Genomic DNA, 26,939 nt, shown 5'->3' with positions numbered 1-26,939 from the left:
CCAACAGGAGATCCTGCCCCTTGGATCCGCACGAGAACTCGGCCTCGATTGCCAGTTCCACTTTCACCTTTAGTACAAGTGGAAGAAGGTATGGAAGTACAGGAAGAAAATGCACAAGGTGAGGTACCTGCTCCGCTGCTCGCACCAGTACATCAACCTGTACCAGAACCTTATGAGCCACCGGCTGCAAGAGCAGTACATCGAATAGCTCATATTCCTAGAGTTGCAGTACCACGAGCGAATCCACAACAACTCCCACGTGTACAAGCAGGACCTGCTCCAAGAAGAAGAATAATAGAAATTGCTGCTCTTCCTCTCAGAGGAACAACTCACCAACGTCTCACAAAGTCTTTGAAGAGGTTGGCCACAGCGTCAACGAGAAAAAAGCGATAACTGTTTTTGAAAAATTTTTTTTGTTTAGTTTTAAAAGATTGAATTCCTTTTTTCTTTTATTTTTTAGTTTTTATTTTTAATATTTCTCCAAAGTATTTGGATTTCAAATCTCAATTCAATCTTTTTTTCATTTTATTTTTGTTTCCATTTTTATGTCGGCAAATGCATTTTTTTTTGTTTAGTTTTAAAAGATTGAATTCCTTTTTTCTTTTATTTTTTAGTTTTTATTTTTAATATTTCTCCAAAGTATTTGGATTTCAAATCTCAATTCAATCTTTTTTTCATTTTTATGTCGGCAAATGCATTTTTTGTTTAGTTTTAAAAGATTGAATTCCTTTTTTCTTTTATTTTTTAGTTTTTATTTTTAATATTTCTCCAAAGTATTTGGATTTCAAATCTCAATTCAATCTTTTTTTCATTTTTATGTCGGCAAATGCATTTTTTGTTTAGTTTTAAAAGATTGAATTGCTTTTTCTTTTATTTTTTAGTTTTTATTTTTAATATTTCTCCAAAGTATTTGGATTTCAAATCTCAATTCAATCTTTTTTTCATTTTATTTTTGTTTCCATTTTTATGTCTGCAAAAATGCATTTTTTTGTTTAGTTTTAAAAGATTGAATTGCTTTTTCTTTTATTTTTTAGTTTTTATTTTTAATATTTCTCCAAAGTATTTGGATTTCAAATCTCAATTCAATCTTTTTTTTCATTTTATTTTTGTTTCCATTTTTATGTCTGCAAAAATGCATTTTTTTTGTTTAGTTTTAAAAGATTGAATTGCTTTTTCTTTTATTTTTTAGTTTTTATTTTTAATATTTCTCCAAAGTATTTGGATTTCAAATCTCAATTCAATCTTTTTTTCATTTTATTTTTGTTTCCATTTTTATGTCTGCAAAAATGCATTTTTTTGTTTAGTTTTAAAAGATTGAATTGCTTTTTCTTTTATTTTTTAGTTTTTATTTTTAATATTTCTCCAAAGTATTTGGATTTCAAATCTCAATTCAATCTTTTTTTCATTTTATTTTTGTTTCCATTCTTATGTCTACAAATGTATTTTTTGTTTATTTTTAAAATCTGAATTTTTTTATTTCAAATGTATAATTATGTGAGAAAAAGTTTAGTTACTTGAACATGTGCATATTTACTAGTTATATATAAACTATTATTATTTTGTTATATATTGTATTATATATTGTATTTTATTTTCTTTAATTTAAATGTGTTTTTATTTTAATATTGACTTGATAGTAGCTTAATTAACATTGACTTGTTATTACTTTTTTTTACCTAACCCCAATTTAATTGTTATTTAACCTTAATTCAACTTAAATTCACTATTAATTTTTTTTATTATAAACTTCATTTTAACTTGAAAATTAACTAATATTTAATTTAAAAAATTTATAATTATTAAGTAAAATTTAACTTATAGTAATATAAGTAGTTTAATTGAAGTCAACCTTTACGTCATATATTTCCAAAGTGCATCTATTTACTACTTATGTATTATGTTTATTATAATTATTGTTTTTAATTAAAGTTAAATAATTTTCTTGTTAACATATAACTCAATATACCATTTCAAATTTCGCGCGTTACCGACGGTGTGATGAATTGAAGAAGCTTCACTCAGCCACCACACATACCGCGTGGTGAGAGTGCACAGTTGGGTGAGCATGTGGTGGGGTGTGCGCGCGGTGGGGGTAGGTCCATAAGAGTTGTCGTTCCACCGTTGATCAGCACATTCTGTTCACAGCGTCGTCGTGGGTAGTCAACTATGGAGCATTGGTGTAGCTGCTACCAATGTCACCTGATGAAGGTGTCCGTGCATAATGTAAGTATAATATAATATAATATAATATAATATAATATAATATAATATAATATAATATAATATAATATAATATAATATAATATAATATAATATAATATAATATAATATAATATAATATAATATAATACAATATAATATAGCATAGTATAATCTATTTTCTTGTTTTTAGTTACAGAATCCAGACAATGAGGTGCCGCTACCTCCAACACCACCCCCTGCGTCACCACCCACGTACCAATGGTACAGGTTAGAGACGCCATCTTTTGTGGAGCTGGGGTCTCCGCCGATACCTAGAGCACAGTCAACCCCACAAGCCAGGTCGATGACTCCGCAACAGGGGTTACCTACAACCCCGCCAGGGATTCCACCACGGTCAAGGTCACCTTCACCAGTACCACGACTCGAAGAGAGGGTGCCAGTAGAATCAAGGTTGCCAGTGGTAAATCCCCAAGCGGTCAACGATCAGCGCATGCAACACCGTCGTCATCGTCGCCAGAGACGACTAACTGTTAATATCACTATTAATAATTTTTAATAAAGAAGTTTTCATATAAAATGTATATACTTTCTGCGCAAGAGTAAAAAAAAAAGTGTGAATAATGAGTCTGACTTGGAGTAATGTGAGTATAATGCGCATGCGTGATAGGTTGGAGTGGGGGTAAATGGTATAGTGCGCATGCGTGAAAGGTAGGAGTGGGGATTTCGGGGTATATATTCAGGGATTTTAGCGAGTTTAGTCAGTAGCTGTTTTGTTCACAGATTCAGCGGTTCCAACAGCAGCAGCAGCAGCAGCATCAGCAGATTCCCCTTGCCATCACTAATTGTCTTTTTTTTTGTTATATTTACTGTCTTTTTTTTTTTTGTTATATTTACTGTCTTTTTTGTTATATTTACTGTCTTTTTTTGTTACATTTACTGTATTTATTGCATTTACTTTATATTGGTTTGTAGGTTAAGTTCTTTAGTTTGTAAGTTCGTTTTGTTTAGTATAAGTTTGTTAGTTTGTAAGTGTGTTCTTTTGTTAGCTTGTAAGTGTGTTCTTTATTCTTTTTTTTTGTTAGCTTGTAAGTGTTTAATTTTAGGTGCAGAGATGAAGCGTAAGGCGAAGACTACCGATGGACCACGTAAGCATCCAAATTACGGTACAATCCTTGATGAGAGTGATGTAACTGTTACTCTCATCAAGGAGGCTCTAGAGTTGATTCCTCTTTTAGACGACGTCAATTTAAGACGTTCATTCGTTGAGAGATGGGTTGTAGAATGCTCACAACATGAAAACGTATTATCGAGCATTCTCAAGTCGATGTACTTCACACATCAAAAGCAAAGATGTGTGAGCATTCTACAATCCATCATAAGGTTTCGCGCATTATTTGAGTCCCACGTAGTAGATGGCTCTGGAATCGGTGACCCAGACATTAATAAACGTGTTCGCTGGGAAGAATGTGAGAGTGCGTTTGCGTGTAGGCTGTACACTAATATGGTCCTGAATCTAGTGCACATTGATGTTAGTGCGTTTTTGGATGATGCGTCTAGACTTTTTCAGGACCGCATTAGAGATGCTATTAACAAATATGGTCCTATTTTGGTGTATGGTGTTCTCATTGCCAACTTTAAAAGGGTTGAGAATGAGGAAGAAGTAGTTAAGCCAATCCCGTTTGGAACTAAGGCTAACAGCATCTTCCCCACAACCCTTTTAGATGATTGGTTTGATGAGAACATCAAGCAGCCAATCTTGCGCAGTGTAGAAGAGTTTTACGCAAAGGGTTCAAATTGGAATCTTCAGTCTATTATAAGACTTGAAGTGAATGTAAATAAATACAATCCAATGCGTGCGAGCTCATACATTGATCTACCTTCACAAATTAAAAGAAAGAAAGCCTGTATTAACGTGCAAAACAAAGATAACGAGTGCTTTAAGTGGGCGGTACTGTCAGCCTTACATCCAAATGTCGTGAGAAGTGATCGTGTTTCCAACTATAAAGAATTTGAAAATGAGTTAAATTTTGACGGAATAGATTTCCCAGTAACGTTAAAAAATGTCTCGAAATTTGAAAAATTAAATGATATTTCAATTAATGTCTATGGTTTATCAAAATACTATGGGGACTTCTCAACACATCCTCTCCATCTCACTGCGGAAAAAAGAGATAAGCATGTAAATCTCTTGTATGTTGCCGACATGTATGCGGATGAAAGTGTTGACAGTAATGTATTGTATGACGATGATGGTTTTATGAATTTCCATTATGTATGGATAAAAAATTTGTCACATCTTGTTTCGAAACAATTGTCTGCTAAAAATGGTAAAAAACATATCTGTGACCGATGCTTACACTACTTTTCATCTGTAGATAGATTGAATGCTCACCTTGAAAATTGTAAAAAAATGAATGAGTGTAAAGTAACGTTACCAAAACCTGACAAGAGTCTGATTACATTTAAAAATTATAAGAATAAAGAAAAGGTGCCATATGTAATTTACGCCGACTGTGAAAGTCTACTTCTTCCCGCCGATGAAGATGTAGACAATTTAAGTAAGACTGAGGTATTCCAGCGTCACAAATTGTTAAGCATAGGCTATTATATAAAATGCAGCTACGATGAATCATTATGTAAATATGTACCATGTCCGAAAAATGAATCCGACCCTGCCAAATGGTTTACTGAGGAATTAAGGCAATTATCTGAAAAAATTGATAATGTATTTAAAAATCCGATACCAATGAATGCCTTAACTCCTCAAGAAATCAGTGACTTCAAGCGAGCGACAATATGTCACATTTGTAATGAGAAAATACCGGCAAGCGAAAAGAAAGTCCGCGATCATTGTCACCTTACTGGCAAATATAGGGGTGCTGCCCATGAATCGTGCAATCTAAACTATCAAGATTGTCAAACGATCCCCGTAGTCTTCCACAATTTAAGCGGTTACGATGCCCATTTTATAATTCACGCGATCTCGACGAGCTTTGAAGGAAAAATTGACCTCCTCCCCATTAACAAAGAGAAGTATATCTCTTTTACTAAACATGTCAAGGGGAGTGAGGTCAAATTTCGATTCATTGACTCATTGCGATTTATGGCAGCATCCCTAGAGAAACTCGCATCGTACCTAGACGAGTACAAAATCGTCAACTCCGTTTTTGCCAGTACGGTGACAGATCCGGATAAAATAAAATTACTAACGCGTAAAGGTGTGTTCCCTTACGAGTACTTTGACTCCAAAAGCAAACTCGACGAAACCGAATTACCCCCCATAGAGAAATTTTATAGTACTCTGTATGACGCCGGTATTTCTGATGACGAGTATGCGCATGCGCAAAATGTATGGACCGAGTTTGACTGTAAAAATCTATGCGACTATGTACATTTGTATATGAAAACTGATGTATTGTTACTTGCGGATGTCTTTGAAAATTTTCGAAAAGAATGTGTTAAAGCGTACGGGTTAGATCCTGCTCACTATTATACGACCCCCGGTTTAACTTGGGATGCTATGCTCAAGTACACGAGCATAGGATTGCAACTTATAACTGACATCGATATGATTATGTTTGTTGAGTCTGGTATTAGAGGTGGCATTAGCCAATGTTGCAACCGATATACTAAAGCAAATAATCCGTATATGGAGAAATTTGACAAAAATGAAGATACAAGCTATATTATGTACTTCGATGCCAATAATCTATATGGCTGGGCAATGGCTCAAGCGCTCCCTTATGGTGGCTTCAAATGGGTTGATAATGTTGACAACTCCTTCGATTTTAATGTGCCTGACGATTCACCTGTTGGGTACATACTCGAAGTTGACTTGGAGTATCCTGAAAATCTCCACGATACTCACAAAGATATACCATTTTGCGCAGAAAATGCGAAACCACCCCTCTCGAAACAGGAGAAATTATTAACAACTCTCCAACCAAAAGAAAAATATGTGATCCACTACCGCACTTTAAAACAAGTTGTCGCCAACGGCATTAAGCTTGTTAAAATTCATCGAGTCTTACAGTTTAAGCAATCAACATGGCTTAAACCATATATAGACTATAATACGATGATGCGAACCAACGCCAAGAATGAGTTCGAGAAAAATTTGTTCAAGCTCATGAACAATGCGGTATACGGTAAAACAATGGAAAATGTCCGTAAACATGTCGACATTAAGCTTGTCACCCAATGGTTTGGCCGCTATGGAGCTGAAGCCCTTATTTCTCGCCCGAATTTCCATAGTCGAGCGATATTCGACGAAAATCTGGTTGCCATTGAACTGCGTAAAACCGAGGTACTACTCAACAAACCAATCTATGTGGGGTTAAGTGTGCTCGATGTTTCCAAACGCTTATTTACGATTTTCACTACGGGTATATGTTAAAAAAATACGGTGACAATTGTAAACTGATGTATACCGATACAGACAGTCTAATCTATGAAATTAAATGTAAAGATGTCTACAATGACATGAAAAATGACATCCAAAAGTTCGATACGTCAGACTATCCCGCAAACAACGTGTACGGCATTCCGCAAGCCAACAAAAAGATTCTCGGTCTAATGAAAGACGAATGTAACGGCAAGATCGTTACCGAATTTGTTGGCTTGCGGAGTAAGATGTACAGCGTACGTGTTGAAGGTCAAGACATTATTAAAAAAGCTAAAGGCATTAAATCCGGCGTTGTTAAAAAGAGTATTCACTTTGATGATTATGTAAAATGTCTGAGAGATTTTGACATTCAAACTCGAACGCAATATAACATTAGATCGCGGTTACACAATGTCGAAACTGTAAAACAGATAAAAGTAGCCTTAAGTCCGCAAGACGACAAACGGTATTTGTTACCGGGGAGTACCGATACTCTACCGTGGGGACATTATGCGATCCCTAAAATCGACGAATTATTTTGTAAAACATGATTGTAAAAAAATAAAAGGTTTGTTAATAAATAATGCAATTATATACAATTTCCATGTGTTTTTATTTAAAAAATCCTTCCATATATACATAATAACATGATTAAAACTTATATTAATTTAAATGTGCAAATCGCCCCTAGTAACTTAACGCAAATGCCAATCAACCAGCAAAGCAATCAAAGATTAATGTTAGCGTAGAATCTCTTTATAAATCAAAATTACTTCCAACAACAGACCTTTACAATGCCAGTGCCAACTGATTTGATTCATTATTGATTCATTATTGATTCATTGTTGATTCATTATTGATTCATTATTGATTCATTGTTGATTCATTATTGATTCATTATTGATTCATTGTTGATTCATTATTGATTCATTATTGATTCATTATTGATTCATTATTGATTCATTATTGATTCATTATTGATTCATTGTTGATTCATTATTGATTCATTGTTGATTCATTGTTGATTCATTATTGATTCATTATTGATTCATTATTGATTCATTATTGATTCATTATTGATTTAATGTTAATTAAATTTGGCACTGGCAGTGTAAAGGTCTGTTGTTGGAAGTAGTTTTGATTTATAGAGAGGTTCTACGCTAACATTAATCTTTGATTGATTTGCTGGTTGATTGACATTTGCGTTAAGTTACTAGGGACGATTTGCGAATAATAGATTATACATTTGCTTTATCTTCCCACGTATTGTGAGAATTATCAAAGCCAAGCCATTTGACAAGAACTTTGTTTCCACGTGTCTTGAGAATTTTTTCCACAAGATAAATATCTGAATATTTTACTTTAAGAAGTTCCTCTTCATAAAATCCTCCGCTGATGGGTTGATCCTGGTAATCCTTGAGCTTGTAAGTCACTGGTTGAGTTGATACAACTTGATCCACGGTGAATATTTCTGTTGTCCAATTGGGTGTATATCCTTTCTCGAAAACGTTTTTATATTTGCTTACTCGAACTTTGTCACCAATTTTATACTTTGGTCGTCTTAAAGGAATTTTTCTCAGTTTAGAGATCCTTTCTTTTAAAATTTCAACGTCTTCTGAAGTAACATCTTTAGGCTTCATTCCAATTGTTCTATGTTTTGTATTATTGTAGTTGGAAATAAGAGTAGGCAATATATCATACCACTTGTAATTTCCTCGTAAACTAAATTGCATCCACATTTTTCTTTTTAGTGTTCGATTGAACCGTTCAACAATAGAAGCCTTCATATTACTGTATGTTGAGTAAAAATTTATTTTATGCTTTTTCATTAATGCTTCAAATTGTGAATTATAGAATTCTTTTCCTTTGTCACTATGCAAGTTTTTTGGTATACGTTTTTTAGCAAATATAGATTGCATTGCATGAGAAACATCTTTTCCATTTTTACTTTTTACTGGAACAGCCCAAGCATATTTCGAAAATATGTCTATAACTGTTAGTAAATACTTGAAACCTTTATTTATTCTTGAATAAGGTATCATTTCTACTAAATCTGCTTGCCATGTCTCATCAATATCACGCATTTCAACTCGCCGTCGAGGATAATTTTTTCTAGCCTGAGTATGAAGTTCATTCACTACTGTTAATTTTTTGTTGTTCATTCTCGAGAGCACTTAAGCGAGTATCCAATTCACTAATAATTTCAGCTGTTCGATAAGATAAGTCTTGATTTATATCTTTTTCAAAATTTTTTATTTTTTCTGTAATAGAGTCTTCAAGAACTTTTAGAAATAAGTTGTTATTGTCCACCTCTGATCTAAGTGAGGCACTAGCTTCATACAATAAACGCACTTCGTGTTTTATCATATGTCGTACAAGTTTTAAATTGACAGCGTCGTTTTCTTCTTCAGCGTTAGCAAGATTAGAGAGTTTTCTTCCTTCAACGTCAAAGTTACCTTGAGAATTAAGTTTAAAACCAACTCCAGGAGGCCCTCGTCTTGCTGTTCCTCTTTGATTGAGAGGATGTCCGAACACGTCAATGCTCATTGTTGAAATGAATGATATTTGCTAAAACACATCTTAATATATAATTTTAGCTTCACGTAGTTCCTCAATGATAGACATGATTTCATTATTGTGACTAGGATTTCCAGCAGCTTGAGAAGCCATTAATAGTCTAAGACGGTCAACCAACTCATTTGGATCATCCCAATAGATATATTCTCGTTGAAAATTTTTGTTTGTAATCATAAATTTAGGTAATGAACTACCACTTACAGATGGTTGTTTGGTAGGTGTTCGAGGGAAGAATTGAGATATAAAATTCAAATACTTGTAACTCTTATCCATACGTATAGATTCAGAGGAACTATACTTCTTTTTGTGTGCGTTAGTAGCAATCAGAATCTCTTTATAGTTTCTTTCATCATCTTCACTTATAAGCGATGTAGTAGGTTTACTTTTAAATAAAAGTTCAAGTAATCCAAGCGTTTGAAGATATCGTTTATTACCAATTTTTACATGCTGATCTTCAAGAGTTATTTGTGAATCACCAATCATAAGTGACCCATCACTTAGCTTACGTACGCCGTATGTTGAATCTAAACATTGCTTTCTATTATGATTTAATAAGTATAGAAATTTATTACTTATTTTATCATCATCTAGAGATTTTTCAGTTTCATAGTTTATGCTATCATCTATCTTCTGCTCTTTCTTTTCAATCTTGACATTTTCATATTCAGTGTCTGTCAAGTTAATAATTTTTTGTAAGGGTTGAACTATCGGTTTAAAAGTTTCAGTCAGCACATTTTCAACTTCTTCTTTTCCTAATTTTAACATACGATGTTTTCGCCTAATTGCCTCGCTAGCTTTAGCAATTTGATGAAGATATTCTTTTTCTTTATGAAACATGTTATTATTACAAGGTTTCATATTGAACTAACAATATTTTAGGAATGATCTTATATTTATAGTGTTACAAAGCTATCAAATCCTTTTCTATACCTTCCATCATTTAAATCAGAATCCTTATCAATTACAACAAATCCATATTTGTCTGAATTCCAACATGTTGAACATAGTTCTCGAAATTGATTAAATGTCATGTCAGTATTAACATGATCATCATAAACATGCCTTAAATTTTTCTCATCTTGACGAAAAAGAACTAGTAAATTAACATTATCACGTACTAAATGTTTAGGAACGCGGGCATATGTTTGACAAAGATAAAAAGAATCAACATCAACATGTCTACCCATGCAAAAAAATGCCCTTACATTATCTTGCTTCTCACAAGCAATATCATCAAATATAAATATTGAATTCCGTTTTGCATCTTTAGGAGTAATGACTTCTTCATGCTCACTAAATGGTAAATACTCTACTCCTTCAACATTACTTACAACTTGTTCCAAGAATTTATACTTGGGTTGATGTAAAGACTTTGAGTACAAGTAAATATTATCAAATCTAAGACCATTAGGATGTAAAATTAAAGAAAGGAGTACATTTGTCTTTCCACAATTTGATGGTCCACAAAAAATAGCTCGAATACTACCGGAAAATAAACTACCATGACGCTTCACTTTCTTGTCTTGTTGTTCAACAATCGAGTCTAGATTGACGACTGGCAGCTTGTGAAGTTGTTCCTTGAACCGCATCCTGATTTAGACTGCCGCTAAAGGTATAAATACAGCGCTTATATAGCTCACAAGTCATTCTAATTTTAACTTTCACAGAGTAAGGTATGATTATACATCATCGCTCTCAAGGAAAAGGGTTAATTAATAAACTTATAAACAAGTTACCATTTGAATTACATTTGCCAGGTTATCAATATTGTGGACCAGGCACAAAGTTAGCAAAACGTCTAGACCGAGGTGATCCAGGTGTTAATCCATTAGACGCCGCTTGTAAAGATCACGATATTGCTTACTCGAAAAATCGAGAAAACGTTGAAGAAAGAAACGCTGCTGATAGAGTATTAGCTGACAAAGCGTGGCAACGTGTATTTGCTCCAGACGCACAATATAGTGAAAGAGCTGCAGCTTACGCAATAACAAACGCTATGAAAGCAAAATCAAAATTTGGAATGGGAGTAAAGAAGAAGAAGACAAAGTCAAAGAAACGAGTAAAGAAGATAAAATCAAAAAAACGAGTAAATCTTAGAAAAATTGTTGATGCTGCAAGAAAATCAATAATTCCTGGTAATGATGCTCGTTTAACAATAAAGTCAGCTATTGAAACAGCTCGAAAAGCTGTAAGGAAAGCAGGTGGTAGAGAAAAGGTTTTAACACCTCGTATTCTACCTGTTCCGTCAAAAGTTGGTGGTCTGTTACCATTGATTCCCATTTTTGCTGGTCTAAGTGCACTTGGAGCGCTTACTGGGGGAGCTGCTGGTGTAGCAAAAGCTGTTAATGATGCAAGTGCAGCAAAAGAGCAGTTGAAGGAAGCTCAGCGTCATAATAGAGAGTTGGAAGCAGTGGCACTTGGCAAAGGTCTACATTTAAAACCATACCGACAAGGTTTGGGACTTCATTTGAAACCATACGTTAAAGGACAAGGTATTAAGAGGCGATGTATAAAAAAAAAAGTTTAAAGCTGCCTCAACGAGCACTTACAGATCTAGATTTACTTAAATATGCTAAAGAAATGAAAATTTCCCATTTTAGAGGAGTTTTTATGCGAAATGAACTACCTATAAGTGGTCCTCGAAAAAATGAATCAGCCATTATTAATTTAGATGATAAAGATGGTTCTGGAACTCATTGGGTTGCATATAAAAAGTTAATAATAAAGCAGTATACTTTGATAGTTTTGGTAATCTTCAACCACCCTATGAACTTGTCAATTACTTAGGTTATAATACTTTAATACAGTATAATCATCAAAATTATCAAGTTTATAATAGCTTTAATTGTGGTCATTTATGTCTAAAATTCTTATGTGGACAGCTTGAAATAACTAAAAAATATATTCTATATAAGTGATTGTAAATCATTCCACCTGATCAGTTTATAAAAAGTCATCAACATGGAAGAATCTTTTACTCTGACTATCTCAGGCAATTCATCTGTCCTGGAGGCAGAATATTTTCCTCCGATAGAATTATTATCTAACAAAAATTATGTACTTGGCTTAGTTGAATTACTAACCTTCAATTCAATTCCTAATATTGATCAAGGTAAAAATAAATTTTATATTGGTGATAAAGTGATTACTATTCCCCCTGGAAGCTATGAAATTGAAGATATTGAAAAATATATTCAAAACTCTATTGAAAATGGATCTGAAATTGTAAGAATCAAACCTAACAATAATACTTTACGTAGTGAAATAACAAGCAGCCTTGAAGTGAGTTTTGAACAAAACGATTCAATTGGTAAATTATTAGGATTTACTCCACGAATATTGACAGCTAATAAGGCTCATACGTCAGATGTACCAGTAGCCATTCTTAAGGTAAATGCTATCAGAATTGAATGTAACATTACTACTGGTGCATACATAAATAATAAAAAGGTACACACAATTCACGAATTTTTTCCAATTGTACCAGCTGGATATAAGATTGTGGAAGTTCCATCTCACGTCATTTACCTTCCAATCGCCGTGAAGACAATACATAATATTCAAGTAAGAATCGTTGATCAAGACGGAGATTTAATAAATTTTAGAGGTGAGACTATAACAATTCGATTACACGTTAAATCAACGTAATGGGAATTGTATTTCATAGAAAAACTGGTGGAAGCTATATAAAAGAGTTGCCATGTCAGAAGTCATTCATTCCTCAATCAGTTCGCAAGAGACTAACATCTCAGAACATACTATTTCTGAAGCAGCTCGGCCTAAGAGTTTATCAAGAAAACAAGGGAAAAAATTGATTTTTCACATACTTTTTATTTGTTGTTGTAACAAAAATGGAAGAAATTTTAAACATTCTAAGTCCAGTTAAATTTGATAATTCTGTGGCACACTATGAGATTCATGCACATCAACCATACGTGTCATCAGCATTTAATAACAGTGACGAGATTCGAATTGCAGTTCAACATCAAGACTTGTACATTCTTCCCTCTAAAAGTACTCTACACGTCACTGGCAGAATTGTTAAGCCAAACAATACGCTTGTAACTAATACAAAGTTAATTAGCAATGGTATTTCCTACCTGTTTAATGAGATTCGTTATGAATTAAATGGTGTTGAAATTGATCGCTCTAAAAATGTTGGTATTACAACCACAATGAAAAATCTAATTTCTCAAACACCTAATCAAATGATTTACTCTGAAAATGCTGGTTATCTACCTTATGATGATGATACTAGAGTAACAAATGATGCTGGATATTTTGATGTAAATATTCCACTAAGTATGATTATTGGTTTTGCTGAAGACTATCGAAAGATTGTTGTAAATGCAAAACATGAACTTATTTTAACAAGATCTCGTACTGATCTCAATGCTGTAGTAAACATTGGAGTAGCTGAGCGTGAAGAATTTAAAATTATAATTAATAAAGTTGAATGGTTGATTCCATATTTAATGGTAAATGATCGCCAAAAAATTGAATTATTGAAATTCATTGAAAAAGACTCACTTATAACAATGAGTTTTAGATCATGGGATTTGTATGAGTATCCTATGATTCCTGCCACTCAAAAGCACGTGTGGACTGTAAAAACTTCAACACAAGTTGAAAAACCTCGATATGTTATTCTCGGTTTTTCAAACAAATCGAAAAGAAGATCAAGGAAGGTATGCAAATTTATTTGATACCTGTAATCTTCTCAATGTTAAACTTTTCTTAAACTCACAGTACTATCCTTATGGAGATTTAAATTTAAATTTTACTCAAAACAAATTTTCCATACTATATGAAATGTATTGTAATTTTCAACCATCCTACTATGGAAAAGAATCTGAACCTTTATTAACTAGAAATAACTTTAAAGATTATGCACCATTGGCTGTTATTGATTGCTCAAAACAAAATGAATTTCTGAAGCAAGCATCTGTAGATGTGCGATTGGAATTTGAAGCAAGTGTAAATTTTCCAGCCAATACAGCTGCATATTGCCTTATAATTCACGACCGCATTATACAGTATACACCAATCAGCGGCGTTGTTAAAAAAGTAACGTGATTGGTAGAAATAATGACCAATCATAGAAGACATCGGTAGTGGGGGTATTTGGAGTGGTGGGGGAAAGGCTATAAAGAGAGCGTCTCTCTAAGGCTTGAGCCATTATTCTATTTCAGATACCATGGCGTACGTCGTAGATATTCAGTGCTTCAAGAGACCATACAACGAGTTTGTCATCAAAGAGTTGGCGATTCTACCACTTCAACAAGATGCTCATCCATTGGTCTACCTCTTCGAGCCGCCATATGCCTGGAGTCGATTGCCTGCAAGATACAAATGTGAGAATCGATGGCTTACAAATAATTATCATGGTATCGATTGGGCTGCTGGTGACGTATGTTATGAAGAATTACAACCTATAATAAAAGAAGTACTAATAGGTACACCTACTGTTTATGTAAAGGTTTAGAAAAACAAAAATGGTTAGAAAAATATACATTAAATGTGTTTAATTTAGATGATTTTAAATGTCCGTCGCTAAAAAGTTTAAGTGTAGATAGTTCATCTACATGTACAAATCACACACGTAGCTTTAGCAACTGTGCTGTGAAAAATGTATGTAATCTACGAAATTGGTTGATACAACCATCGAATGTACTACGAAATAATATAGAAAATAATGATGAAGTTGACAATGATTGTACATTGAAAGATTTTTATAATGATTGTGAAAATTTCCTATATAATGAATAAATGTATTAAATGTCTATTAATGTTTACTTTAATTAACCTTTCCCTATCCTATTATCTTTATTACACATGTTAAAACTAGTCTAGACTTGTCTTATGACGTCACAAAGTGGGCATGGCTCAATAATAAAAAGTGGGGGTATTTTACAAACATAAAAAGCTATTGCGCATGCGTAAAATAGCGGTAGGGGTACTGCGCATGCGTAAAAGTAATGGTGGGGATATTGCGTGATATTTGGGTATAAATAGAGGCACCTTGAGCTGTAAAGCTCATTCTGTTTTGTAACTTCACAAAGTATTATCTCTAAGAAAAGATGGATCTAACCAAAATCAACGCCATTGGTCGCATGGATGCTTTCCTACCTACGAAGCCGCTATCCGAGCTGACTCCTGGACATAAGTATCCTATAACGAAGATCCAGGTTGTCAACACCAGGTATGGAGTCAAGGTCGTCGTTGAGGTGGATAAAAAATTCAATACATTCCTACCTTCAAGATTTGTACCAATGTTCACTGATGACTCGATATGCTTGGATCAGATGCAAGAAGCTATTAGTTCTGGACAATTACGGCTGAAGTATATTGGTGGTCCATACAACCATATTGAATTTAAAATTAAACAAGTGTAAATATTGTATATTGAATATAATAAATGTATGAACTGTTATTAATACTGTATTTAATTAAATACCTTCATTAGTATTACGTTAGATAATAAGGTATACATTTTAAGGTTATGTTTAATGAAATAGATTTTAAGGTTATGTTTAATATAATATATTTTAAGGTTATGTTTAATATAATAGATTTCAACAGCTTTTACAAGCGCCATCTATTAAAATTTTAATAATCTTATTAGTGTAAACAATATGGCGCCATCTTTGCCCGCGAAATACAAAAATTCAAACGACTAAGTTGTGGCGCCATCTCTCGGGACAACACTCGAACCGCACTCTGTCGGTAAAACAAAATGGCGGCTCACTGTCCAAGCGGTTTGAATTTTTCAAATAAATTTTTAAATTTCCCGCGGTTTGAATTCGATGGTAACGCCATCTCTCGGAGGCAGCCGGAACTCAATGGTCGGTAAAGCAGAACACCCTTTCCAATAGACTTTAAATTTCCAAAATAAAATTTTTAAATTTCCCGCCAAGCAAGTTTGAATTCGCTAGTGGCGCCATCCATCGGCGGCAGCCGGCACTAAAAAAATCGGTCGGTAAAACAGAGAACCCCTTCTAAGACACTCGAAAGTTTGAAATTAAATTTTTAAATTTCCCGCCAAGGGGTTTGGAATTTGTAAGTGGCGCCATCTAGCGGTGGCAGCAGGAACTAAACTCGGTCGGTAAGGTAGAGCACCCCTTCTAAGACACTTGAAAGTTTGAAATTAAATTTTTAAATTTCCCGCCAAGGGGTTTGGAATTTGTAAGTGGCGCCATCTAGCGGTGGCAGCAGGAACTAAACTCGGTCGGTAAGGTAGAGCACCCCTTCTAAGCCACTTGAAACTATACTATTTAGAAATCTACCTTACCGACCGAGCAACTGTCCTAGAACTCTCCTAGCTATACTACTTTAATTAATTAAGTATTAATTTTATTTTCAAATATCCAAATAAAAGCGATGGTCTGTGAAGGAAGGTCTGTGAAATTTTAAGGTTACAATTGTCGCCCGACAAAATACGGCACTGACTGATTTAAATGACGTGAAATAGGTAAATAAACATTTTTCAACCACTTTTTCTCTAAACACAGACACTTTTTACAAAATAGGCCAACATACAATGGGTAAGAATCTTCTTAATAACCTGAATTCAAAAGATTGTTTAAATTCATGCAGAAACGCGGTTGTCAAGCGGTTGTAAAATGTGAAATTGGAAGTGATTGGAAAGTAATGTAATGACAGACAACAAGAAGCGGATTACTGCCAGTCGCCAGAAGAGGGCAGAAGCATGCAGAGAGCACAATGGTCCAGCTGTTATATTCTTAGCATTACATCACTTTCCAATTTTACATTTTACAACCGCGTTTCTGCATGAATTTAAACCATCTTTTGAATTTAGGTAATTAAGAAGATTCCTACTCGTTGTATGTTGGCCTATTTTGTAAAAAGTGTCTGTGTTTAGAGAAAAAGTGGTTGAAAAATGTTTATTTACCTATTTCACGTCATTTAAATCAGTCATTGTCGTATTTTGTCGGGCGATAATTGTAACCTACAAATTTTACAGACCTTCCAACGCCGTTAAAACAAAAAAATGAAATAAAAATATAAAATTCGTATTGTGTTTTAAAAATATCCAACTACTTTTTTATACTTGTCAATGTAAAGTTCATACATTGAAAACAATATAAATATTTTGTGAATAATTCTCACTCTAAATTGTAATAAATTATAAATTCTTATTACATCGAGTTATTACAAAAATAAGAATTATATAAATATACGACTAAAATTTTTAATATTGTTTATTCAAATAATATATTAGATTTAAATTTATTCAAGTAAGTTGATAGTTTAGAACATATGTTCCATATGTCATAAAATTTGAGATTCCTAATATCATTTTTAGGCATAAGAAATACGTGTTCTTCACAATACTATTATTCGGATTAGATATAATACTAATTTTCAGTTTTAGTGATCTGCTTACATCTTACGTCCGATTCCAGTGATAGTTTATGCCTAAATCTCAGATTTACACGGAAAAAAAAAGTTCGAAGATTATTCGGGAACTTTGTTCTTAACTCTTGGATACGGCGCGTAGTTCACAGAGAACTAAAGGTTGCCTCGTTTAAATATGTCATTTACTATTTCTCTACAAATTATAACTATTTCACCACTTCTCGGCAAACTGTTCTTGAAAAAGTCGGGAACTGTTCAAGAAAATCGAAAAGTTAGGCGAATGCAAGAAAAAATGGATTCTGCTTCCCCCCTCCCACTTCCCCTCCTTGACACGTCCGCACACACACACACACATTTATCCTTGAAGGTCACATACAATTTTTATTTTTTATTAAGTTTCTGAAATAGAAAAAACCATATGAGAGAAAAATCGACGGCGGCTGGAACTGAACTCGCGTACCCGAGGAATAGAAGTCCGGCGTCTTATCCAGCTGAGCTAAACAGGAACGTTAAATACCTCAGCATAAAATAAATATATAAGGCACGCAAGTCTTACTGACTGTGAGACTTGTTGAGACTGGTGCGCACTGGGTTTCTGCGCACCAAGATTCCTTGACGAGTTCCCGAAAATTTCAGAAACAGTTGCGGCCAGTGCCATGAACTTTACATGAGAAAGTAATGAAAAAAAGTCTATTGGACTATTTACAGCTTATTCTAATACAGTTCCCGAATTTCTTTCAAACATTCATTGATTACTATTGAATGTTCGTCGCTAGTTCAGAGCTGTTACCACGTATCCAAGAGTTAGGAAATAATTCCTGAAATATCTGGGAACTTTTTTTTTCCGTGTAGTCTCTAATTTAGAGATTAATTTTTTTCCGTGTGTCTTCATATCTTTCTGGAGACTTTAACAAATCTAAGGCTTCTTTTGTCAAATGCTGTTTCTTGTCCTGCAGTTTTCATTTGTTAGTTATTACTGGATCAGAGCTCAATAGAAAAAAACTGACCGTTTGGGTAAATAGAAACAGATTGCTAAGTTTCACCAATAACATAAGTTTTTTTCTACTAAATCGGAATACTTTAGGTTTCTTTGTGTATTGAGTTATTATTTCACTTTCATGGAACAATTTTATGGCGAAGTAAAAAATATGGGTATCATTAAATCGCAATAATCAACTGTTTCTATTTACTCCTAAATTTTTCAACTTTGCAAAAATTTAGGGGTAAATAGAAACAGTTAATTATTTCTTACAAAATTTAAGAAAAAATCAATTTCAAGTATTGAAATGTTAAAAGATACAAAGAATTACATAAAAAATTGTGTTATTTATAAAATAATTCAAATTAATAAATAATAATGCATTACATAAGTTTAAAAATAAACCATGCCAAAAGTTGAAACACATTACACAAATAAATGTTTGTTCTCTCCTATTCTCTCCCGTTATCTCTTATTCTCTCTTATTATAGTGTTGTATTTGATAGAAAGAATTTTCTCATTTATATTATAAGAAATATTATTGAAATTTCTGTTGTTTCTATTTACCCCGAATTTCCAGTTTTTAGGGGTAAATAGAAACAGTCTCCTATTTTTTATTAAAGTTTGCAAAATGAAAAAATCAAAGTTAATTTTCGTTGTAGTATTAATAAGAGAGAATTATAAATTTTAGTATGAATTTTTAGCTTAATTTTTTCCAAATGCGAGTCAAAAAAGTGAAAGGATGTCTTCTTTGATTTTCAATTTTTTATGCAATAGGAAATATTTTTGTATATACTGCTGCTAATTGACAATCGAAAAATGGGAAAATACTTAGAACTTGTTGGGGGTGATATAAGCTTCAAAATCTAAGGCTGTACAGTACCGTCCGAAATTGTCAGTCCACCCATTTTTAAAGGAATGAAAAAAAATTTTAACATAAAATTCATGAAAACTAAATTTTTTTTTGGTTTATATTTTGAAAGAAGATAAAATTTTGAAAAGAATAAGACCTTACAGAAGTCATTTGGCCAACATTTGTAGAAGATATTCTTAAAAATCGTCATTTTCAATGTTTTACAAAAATTTGAATAACTTCTAAAATAATGAACGCTTTTTAATAATCTTAGGCTTATTTTAAAGGTCATTTTCTACGGAATAAGAATTACTTATAGGTATTAACCTGTAATTTTTTACTTGGAATAAGCATGACGTCAAAGTTGGACAAAAAAATTCAAAAAATTTGAAATAATATTATTAAAAGAAAATAATTTTTTAAATTCAAACATATTTTTTTATTAAATTTTCTTCGAAAATCTACACCATATCATGATTTATATATGTTCTAGAATAGTTTTTAGTACAAAAAATTTATTTCAAATTTTTCCAATTTTTTTGTCCAATTTTGACGTAATGCTTATTCCAAATAAAAAATTACAGGTTAATGTCTATAAGTAATTCTTATTTCGTAGAAAATGACCTTTAAAATAAGCCTAAGATTATTAAAAAGCGTTCATTATTTTAGAAGTTATTTAAATTTTTGTAAAACATTGAAAATGACGATTTTTAAGAATATCTTCTACTAATTTTGGCCAAATGACTTCTGTGAGGTCTTATTCTTTGCAAAATATTATTATCTTTCAAAATATAAACCAAAAAAAATTTGAGTTTTTATAAATTTTATGTTAAAAAATTTTTTTTATTCCTTCAAAAATTGGTGGACTGACAATTTTGGCCGGTACTGTATTTATTTTTAAAATTTTTGATTGATTGATTTATTTATTTAACAAGTATACGGGACAAGCCCTTTCGTACATAGTACTCTTACAATCTAAAAGTTGCAACCGCAACTTATATTATACAATATTAACTGTGTAATCAACGCTGGGTAGTTTTAACTCAAAAGTCTAAAATAAACCTACGCAATGAAGAGGTGAATCTTAAGAAGTTACTATCAAAAAAGTCAACAATATTTGACATCGTATTAGCCTCTCTACTTAATCTTGTTACAAAAGAGTGATATCCGTAGTTTGTTCGATGAAAGGACTCCAAAAATAGTGTATAATTTCTAGTTGCCCTTATAGGGACATACATATTAAATAATGATAATAAATTTGAACAATTATTTATACCATTTATAATCTTATAAAAAAAGTCAAGTCATTAAAACGAAATCTGGATGCAATTAGTGGAGTATTAAATGATAATCTCAATGTACTGTAGTCATGGGAGTATCTGTCAAATTGAACATTAAATTGTCTCGCTACAAAACGAAGAAATCTATTTTGAATTCTTTCAATTCTAATTATGTTAAAATCATAAAATGGCACCCATATTACAGAAGCATACTCCAGCAGCGATCTTACCAAAGAGAAGTAAAGAATTCTTAGTGTATTAATATTATGAAACATTGATGCATTTCTAATTATGAAACCAAGAGCTTTTTAGGCTTTTGAAATTACTTCAGATGTATGTCTATTAAATGAAAGGTCACTGCAAAAAAGCAATCCCAAGTCCCGAATACAAGTAACCCTTGTCAATTCTTCTTGACCAACAGTGTAACAATAAATCAGAGTACTTTTTTTGAAAATGAAATAACATAACTTTTTTTTACATTTATAGACATTTGATTACTGTCACACCATTGAATCACGCGGTCAAAATCAGCTTGAATATTTTGTGGACTTGAACCAACAACATTATAAAGTTTAAGATCGTCGGCGTAAAGTAAAAAATGAGAATTTTTAAAAATAATTTTAATGTCATTGATATAAAGAACAAACAAGAGCGGTCCAAGATTCGATCCCTGAGGAACACCAGAAACTGCTTAACATGCTTCTGAGTAATCATTTTTAAACTAAACCATTTGAAATCTTCCTGATAAATAACTTTCCAAAAATAAAATTATATTTGAAGACAATCCCATTCTACGCAATTTCTCAATAAGTATAATATGATTAACTTTATCGAAGGCCTTTGTAAAATCAGCGTATATTGCATCCACCTGATGTCCATTTTCTAAATTTGTTTTCAGAAAATTTGTGAAAATACTGAGGTTAGTAATCGTAGAGCGACGACTAACAAACCCATGTTGCTCGTCAATTATTATATTAGAAACCGAAAGATACAATGACTCACAAATAAGACCTTCAAATATTTTTGATATTGAATTAAGTAAAGTTATTGGCCTGTAGTTTTCAATATTATTTTTATTGCCATCCTTAAATATCGGAGATATAAATCCCTTTTTCCATTCATTAGGAAATTTATTTGACTCTAATGATTTATTAAACAAGATAAACAGTGGTTCAACAAACGCGAAATTTAACTGAAATATTTACTGTTTCGATTTACTTTTTGTTTCTATTTACCCCATCTGACCCTATATCGGCATTAGTTTTTTCTCGACTACATTTTCGCACATTATGTTCTCGGTACCTTTAAAATCTTTATTTCGTGCTTCTTACGCTTCTTCTGTTAATTGACCTATTGGCAATATTGCATTGGCTATAATTTCAGGTCCATGCATGAGCAATTTATGAACTGTAGTTGGCAAATAGTACCAAGGGTACTTGTCAACAAGATATCTCGCCGTATCAATTGAAAATTTTCTGAATTTTTCTACATCAATCTCATATCTACTAGAAATTACTATCAGAATAATATGTAACTAGCAGAGCTACGCGCGCGCGATATTTCTGCTTTTGTCTTATGATACTGAAGACCTTATTACATTGTGTGTATATAAAAATGTGACTAAGACTTTAAGATGTCTTTTTCTTCTTCTGAAATATTAGAAAAAGATTACAAATTTTTTTGAAGAATATTAAAAAACATAAAACACAAAAACCAATAATTAAATTTAACACACTGAGAAGTTTCACAACATAAATATAATTTTTTTTTATAATTACTTCCTTAAATTTTCGGTTTGCTGGAAAACTGTATTATTTCAAGAATTCGTTATAAGCGAAAAAAATTTGAAATTCGGATATAAAACATACTTGTTTAAACTCGTTTAAACTATGCTATATTGTAAATATATTGAACAGCTCTTTAAACATTTGGCAACATTGCACATAATTTTCTACTCAAAACTAAATGTAAACAAGTCATACCAAACATTTGCAACCAAGCAAGTCAAATTATAAAATAATGGTTTCTGTTTTGATTAGTTTAGTCAAGCGATAGAAAAACTTTATACAAATTCATTACACATTAGATGAATTATTTTATTGAAGTATACTTCCTCCTTTGTCAAAAGATTGACACCGAGATTTATTGATAGTTATGATATAAGCCGAGGTATAAGCTTAGGGGCCGTCTATAAACCACGAGGACAATTTTTTACCAATCTTTGACTCCCCCACAGTGGGATAGATTCCAAATTTAGGTGGACAAAATACAAAAATGAAAGTCAATAAATTAATGTTAATGTATTAGGAACATAATCTCAAGTAATCTTTTAGAAGGGTCCTGAAGTCTAGGAACCCAAAAGATTATTTTATGTAGCTATATTTATGTTTAATAACTGTGTTTTTGCGAGTATCTAATTTTTCTTTGATTCGTAGTTTTCGATTACGACGTGTTTAACATTCAATGCTTTGAAAAATTGGAGATTTTCTTAATGTTATAGTTCATTGTATAACTTAACTATATTGTTTTGTTAATTTCCTGTTTTATATTTTATAATATATAGTTAAAACCATTAATTGCGGTAAATACGTACCAAATGAAATTATACATCGATTAAATAAAGTATAGAAATAAAAATTATCAAACTTTATTAATGTTATTTTCACATTTTCTGACAACTAAATATGTAAGGTTAAAGCACAAACAGAATTATTGATTACTTTTGATTACTTTGTCTTATATTTGACTTTAAAGATTATATTACGGTTAAGGTTATATTTATTACTCTATAAGAAATGAATCGGACTAACAGTCATACTTTTTAAAATTTGTTTCTCATATTTGATTCGACATTTTAAAAATGTAAAAACTTACTTCAAATTGGTTATCTGCTACATCCGAAGCCTTTAGATACCAAATTTGAAAAAATCTATCATATTTTTTAAAGTTCATCCGCCATTTTGAATTTTGAAGAAATTACTTCACATTTGTAATCAGCGACCTCAAAAACCCATAAGTGCCTAGTTTAAATAAAATCCATAAGGTTTTTAAAAAATTCATCCGCCATATTTGATTTGCCATTTTGAATTTTGAAAAACTAACATCACATTAGTAATAAGCGACCTCGAAAATTCTTAGTTATGAAGTTTTATAAAAATCTATTCATAAACCACTGAATAATTAAATTTGTCCACCTAGATTTGCTATCTATCCCACTGTGCCCCCCATTCAATATGAAACAAAATTTTTACTTTATGCAATTGACCTTAACCCTTTCAGTCCCAGTGGTCGATATATCAACCACCTTTTAAGCCACCGATTTTTTTAACATAACTTAAAAGAAAACTTTAAATAATTGCATATTTCTTATTTTTATGTTTCTACAAATAGGGTTTAGTAGTTTTTTAACAAATTAATCTATATTATTTATGTTTTTTTGTTATTAACAAACTTATACACGGCAACGCATTATTTCACTTTAAACTTAACTGTAATAAAATTAAATCAGTAACATATACTTTAAATTATGTATGTTTTCTAAATTCTCAGGGTTTGCTGAATATTAATCCAAAATCAGATATGCAGATTCAAAATGGCGGATCCAATATGGCGGACGATAAATTAAAAAATTAATTAAATTTACTTGAAAGTAGTCTTTCGGGGGTTTTTGGGGTCGCTGATTACGAATCTAAAGTCAGTTTTTAAAAATTCAAAATGGCGAATTCAATATGGCGGACAAAAATTGAATAAATTTGCTTTAAAATTATCTCTCGGGGGTTTTTGAGGTCGGTGATGACGAATCTAAAGTCAGTTTTTAAAAATTCAAAATAGTGGATCCATAAATCCATATGGCGGACATAAAAAGTTACGAATTTGAAAACACCCTCGTTTTTTTAATACGGGCTTGGGACCGGCAATGGCAGAGTTTCATTTCTTTTTTAAAATTTTTTTTAAACGTTTTAAATGTTTTTTTAAATTTTTTAATACTTTTATTAATTTTGTTTATTTTTAGAATATTTTGCTTCCTCATGAGGAAGCTTTGCATTGGTGACGCTTTTCAATTTTTCAAAACAAGGTTATATGAACTCATTTTCATCTAGAACATATGTATATTCAATTATGAGCAGATGTCCAGATGTATGTGTGTATGTGTGTGTGTCTGTATGTCACAAAAATTGTGTACAAATTATCTCAGACAAATTTTGATGGATTGTCCTGAAATTTTGCAGGTTTATTGCAGTCATTAATACCTGAAATCTGACACAAGGATTTTCAAAAATATCTACAAAATTTTTTTTTATACAATTTTTTTAAAATTTAGAATTTTTTTTTTTTTTTTTCTGAAATAATTTTTTTATTTGTTAATATTTTTATTAATTATTCTCAAAATTACATTCCTGGCAAGAAAACGAATCGATTGATGTATACAAAGTATATATTTTATCAAAATTTATAAAATTAATAAATATTTTTCTTTTTCACAAAAAATTCAAATTTTGTATTTTTTTCATAATTAATTTAATATTAATATTAATATTTTGAAATGATTATTCTATCATAAAATAGAAGCAATTGGCAAATGAAAGTGTAAATTTCACCAAATATTTATACAACTTATAAATGATTTATATAATTTTATTTTTAACAAATCTTCTGGACGAACCCTTTTGTACATAATTTTTCAAAAGTTTGCAAAACCGCAATTTTTATATATTGAGGAAGCTAAATGGTCATAAAATGAACAACTTGTTTATATTTATCGTAACAAACGCAAAAGACAATAGTGACGAAACATAAAAGACGAACGACAAAAAAAACAAAAGAAAATCAAGAGAGATAAAAGGGAAAATGGCAAACGACAAAAAACAGTACTTCTCTCCTATTTTTCATATTATTGTTGTAATTGTCGTAACATTAGATTTGCTATTAAAAAATTTGTAAGAATGATTCCACATTTGTATTTACACACCCCGCAAACTTCCAAGAAGCAGCATTCAGTCCTATATTGTCAATTTTTAATTTTTGACTATCATATTGTATCCATTATTTTAAAGTTAGAAAAACTGACTTCAGATTCGTAATAAGTGACCTAGAAAAAACCTAAGCCGTAATTCTGAAACAAATTTGATGGATTTTTTATTTCTTCGTTTAACATATTGAATCCTCCATTTTTAATTTTAATAAACTGACTTCAGATTCAGAATCAGCGACTTCAAAAACCTCCAAATGCCAAATTTTAAGCAAATTTGTTTCATTTTTTAATTTTGTCCACCATATTGGATCCGTCATTTTGAATTTTGACAAACTGACTCCAGATGTGAAATCAGCGACCCCAAAAACCACCGAAAGACTACTTTCAAGTAAATTTAATTAATTTTTTAATTTATCGTCCGCCATATTGGATCCGCCATTTTGAATTTTGAAAAACTGATTCCAGATTCGTAATCAGCGACCTCGAAAACTATAGGTACTATACCTATTGTAGATATTTTTCACTTGCCCTAATAATGGATCTGAAAGGGTTAATTTTGTCACTCGGTGGTTTCTAAATAAATTTAAAATGGCGGAATTTTTTTTTTTAATTTATGCAATTGACCTTAATTTTGTTACTCGGGAGTTAAAATACCATTCAGGTAGGTGTAAATGTCTTAGGAACGCTCACTGACAATTGACTTCTGTTTTAACACTTGCGCCGACCCACAATTAGCGAGCGTGGATAGAAATTTTTTTAAATTTCTCTTCTCCATATTGAGAAGAATGAATATTTCCCAAATGACAAGTAACCGAACTGTCATTAAACCGAAATGCATGTAACCGACCTGTCATGTAACAGAATTGTCATTTGACCGACCCATTATGTAACAGAATTGTCATTTGACCGACCCGCCATGTAACAGAATTGTCATTTAACCGACCCGTTATGTAATAGAATTGTCATTTAACCGACCAGTCATTTGACCGACCCGTCATGTAACCGAATTGTCATTTAACCGACCCGCCATTTAACCGACCAGTCATTTGACCGACCCGTCATGTAACCGAATTGTCATTTAACCGACCTGTCATTCATCCGACCTGTCATGTAACAGAATTGTGATTTGACCGACCCGCCATGTAACAGAATTGTTACAGGTCGGTTAAATGACGGGTCGGTCAAATGACAATTCTGTTACATGATGGGTCGGTCAAATGACTATTCTGTTACGTGACAGGTCGGTTAAATGACAATTCTATTACATAACGGGTCGGTTATATGACAATTCGGTTACATGACGGGTCGCTCAA

At 32.0% G+C, this 26,939-nt stretch overlaps 2 protein-coding genes across 2 annotated transcripts; one reads left to right on the top strand and one right to left on the bottom strand.

Annotated features, from left to right (window-relative positions):
- The first annotated feature begins 1,483 nt into the window (after positions 1-1,483).
- On the top strand, positions 1,484-6,598 carry LOC122502556. Its single transcript, XM_043612671.1, has 2 exons — positions 1,484-2,223; positions 2,393-6,598. Exon 2 carries the CDS (start codon positions 3,314-3,316, stop codon positions 6,596-6,598), a length of 3,285 nt encoding a protein of 1,094 aa, XP_043468606.1. The 5' UTR covers positions 1,484-2,223; positions 2,393-3,313.
- Positions 6,599-9,166: 2,568 nt separating this feature from the next.
- Positions 9,167-10,021, bottom strand: LOC122502555. Its single transcript, XM_043612669.1, has one exon. It carries the CDS (start codon positions 10,019-10,021, stop codon positions 9,167-9,169), a length of 855 nt encoding a protein of 284 aa, XP_043468604.1.
- Between the last annotated feature and the right edge of the window lie 16,918 nt (positions 10,022-26,939).

The sequence above is a fragment of the Leptopilina heterotoma genome, unplaced genomic scaffold, assembly GCF_015476425.1.
Source record: "Leptopilina heterotoma isolate Lh14 unplaced genomic scaffold, ASM1547642v1 Lhet_234, whole genome shotgun sequence".
Classification (NCBI taxonomy): domain Eukaryota; kingdom Metazoa; phylum Arthropoda; class Insecta; order Hymenoptera; family Figitidae; genus Leptopilina; species Leptopilina heterotoma.
Note: the sequence above shows the minus strand (reverse complement) of the source record. Positions and strands in the feature narration are given on the sequence as shown.

Bases quoted from the DNA above. Each gene is read 5' to 3' on its own strand.
- LOC122502556 (XM_043612671.1), top strand. From the start codon at position 3,314: ATGAAGCGTAAGGCGAAGACTACCGATGGACCACGTAAGCATCCAAAT.
- LOC122502555 (XM_043612669.1), bottom strand. From the start codon at position 10,021: ATGAAACCTTGTAATAATAACATGTTTCATAAAGAAAAAGAATATCTT.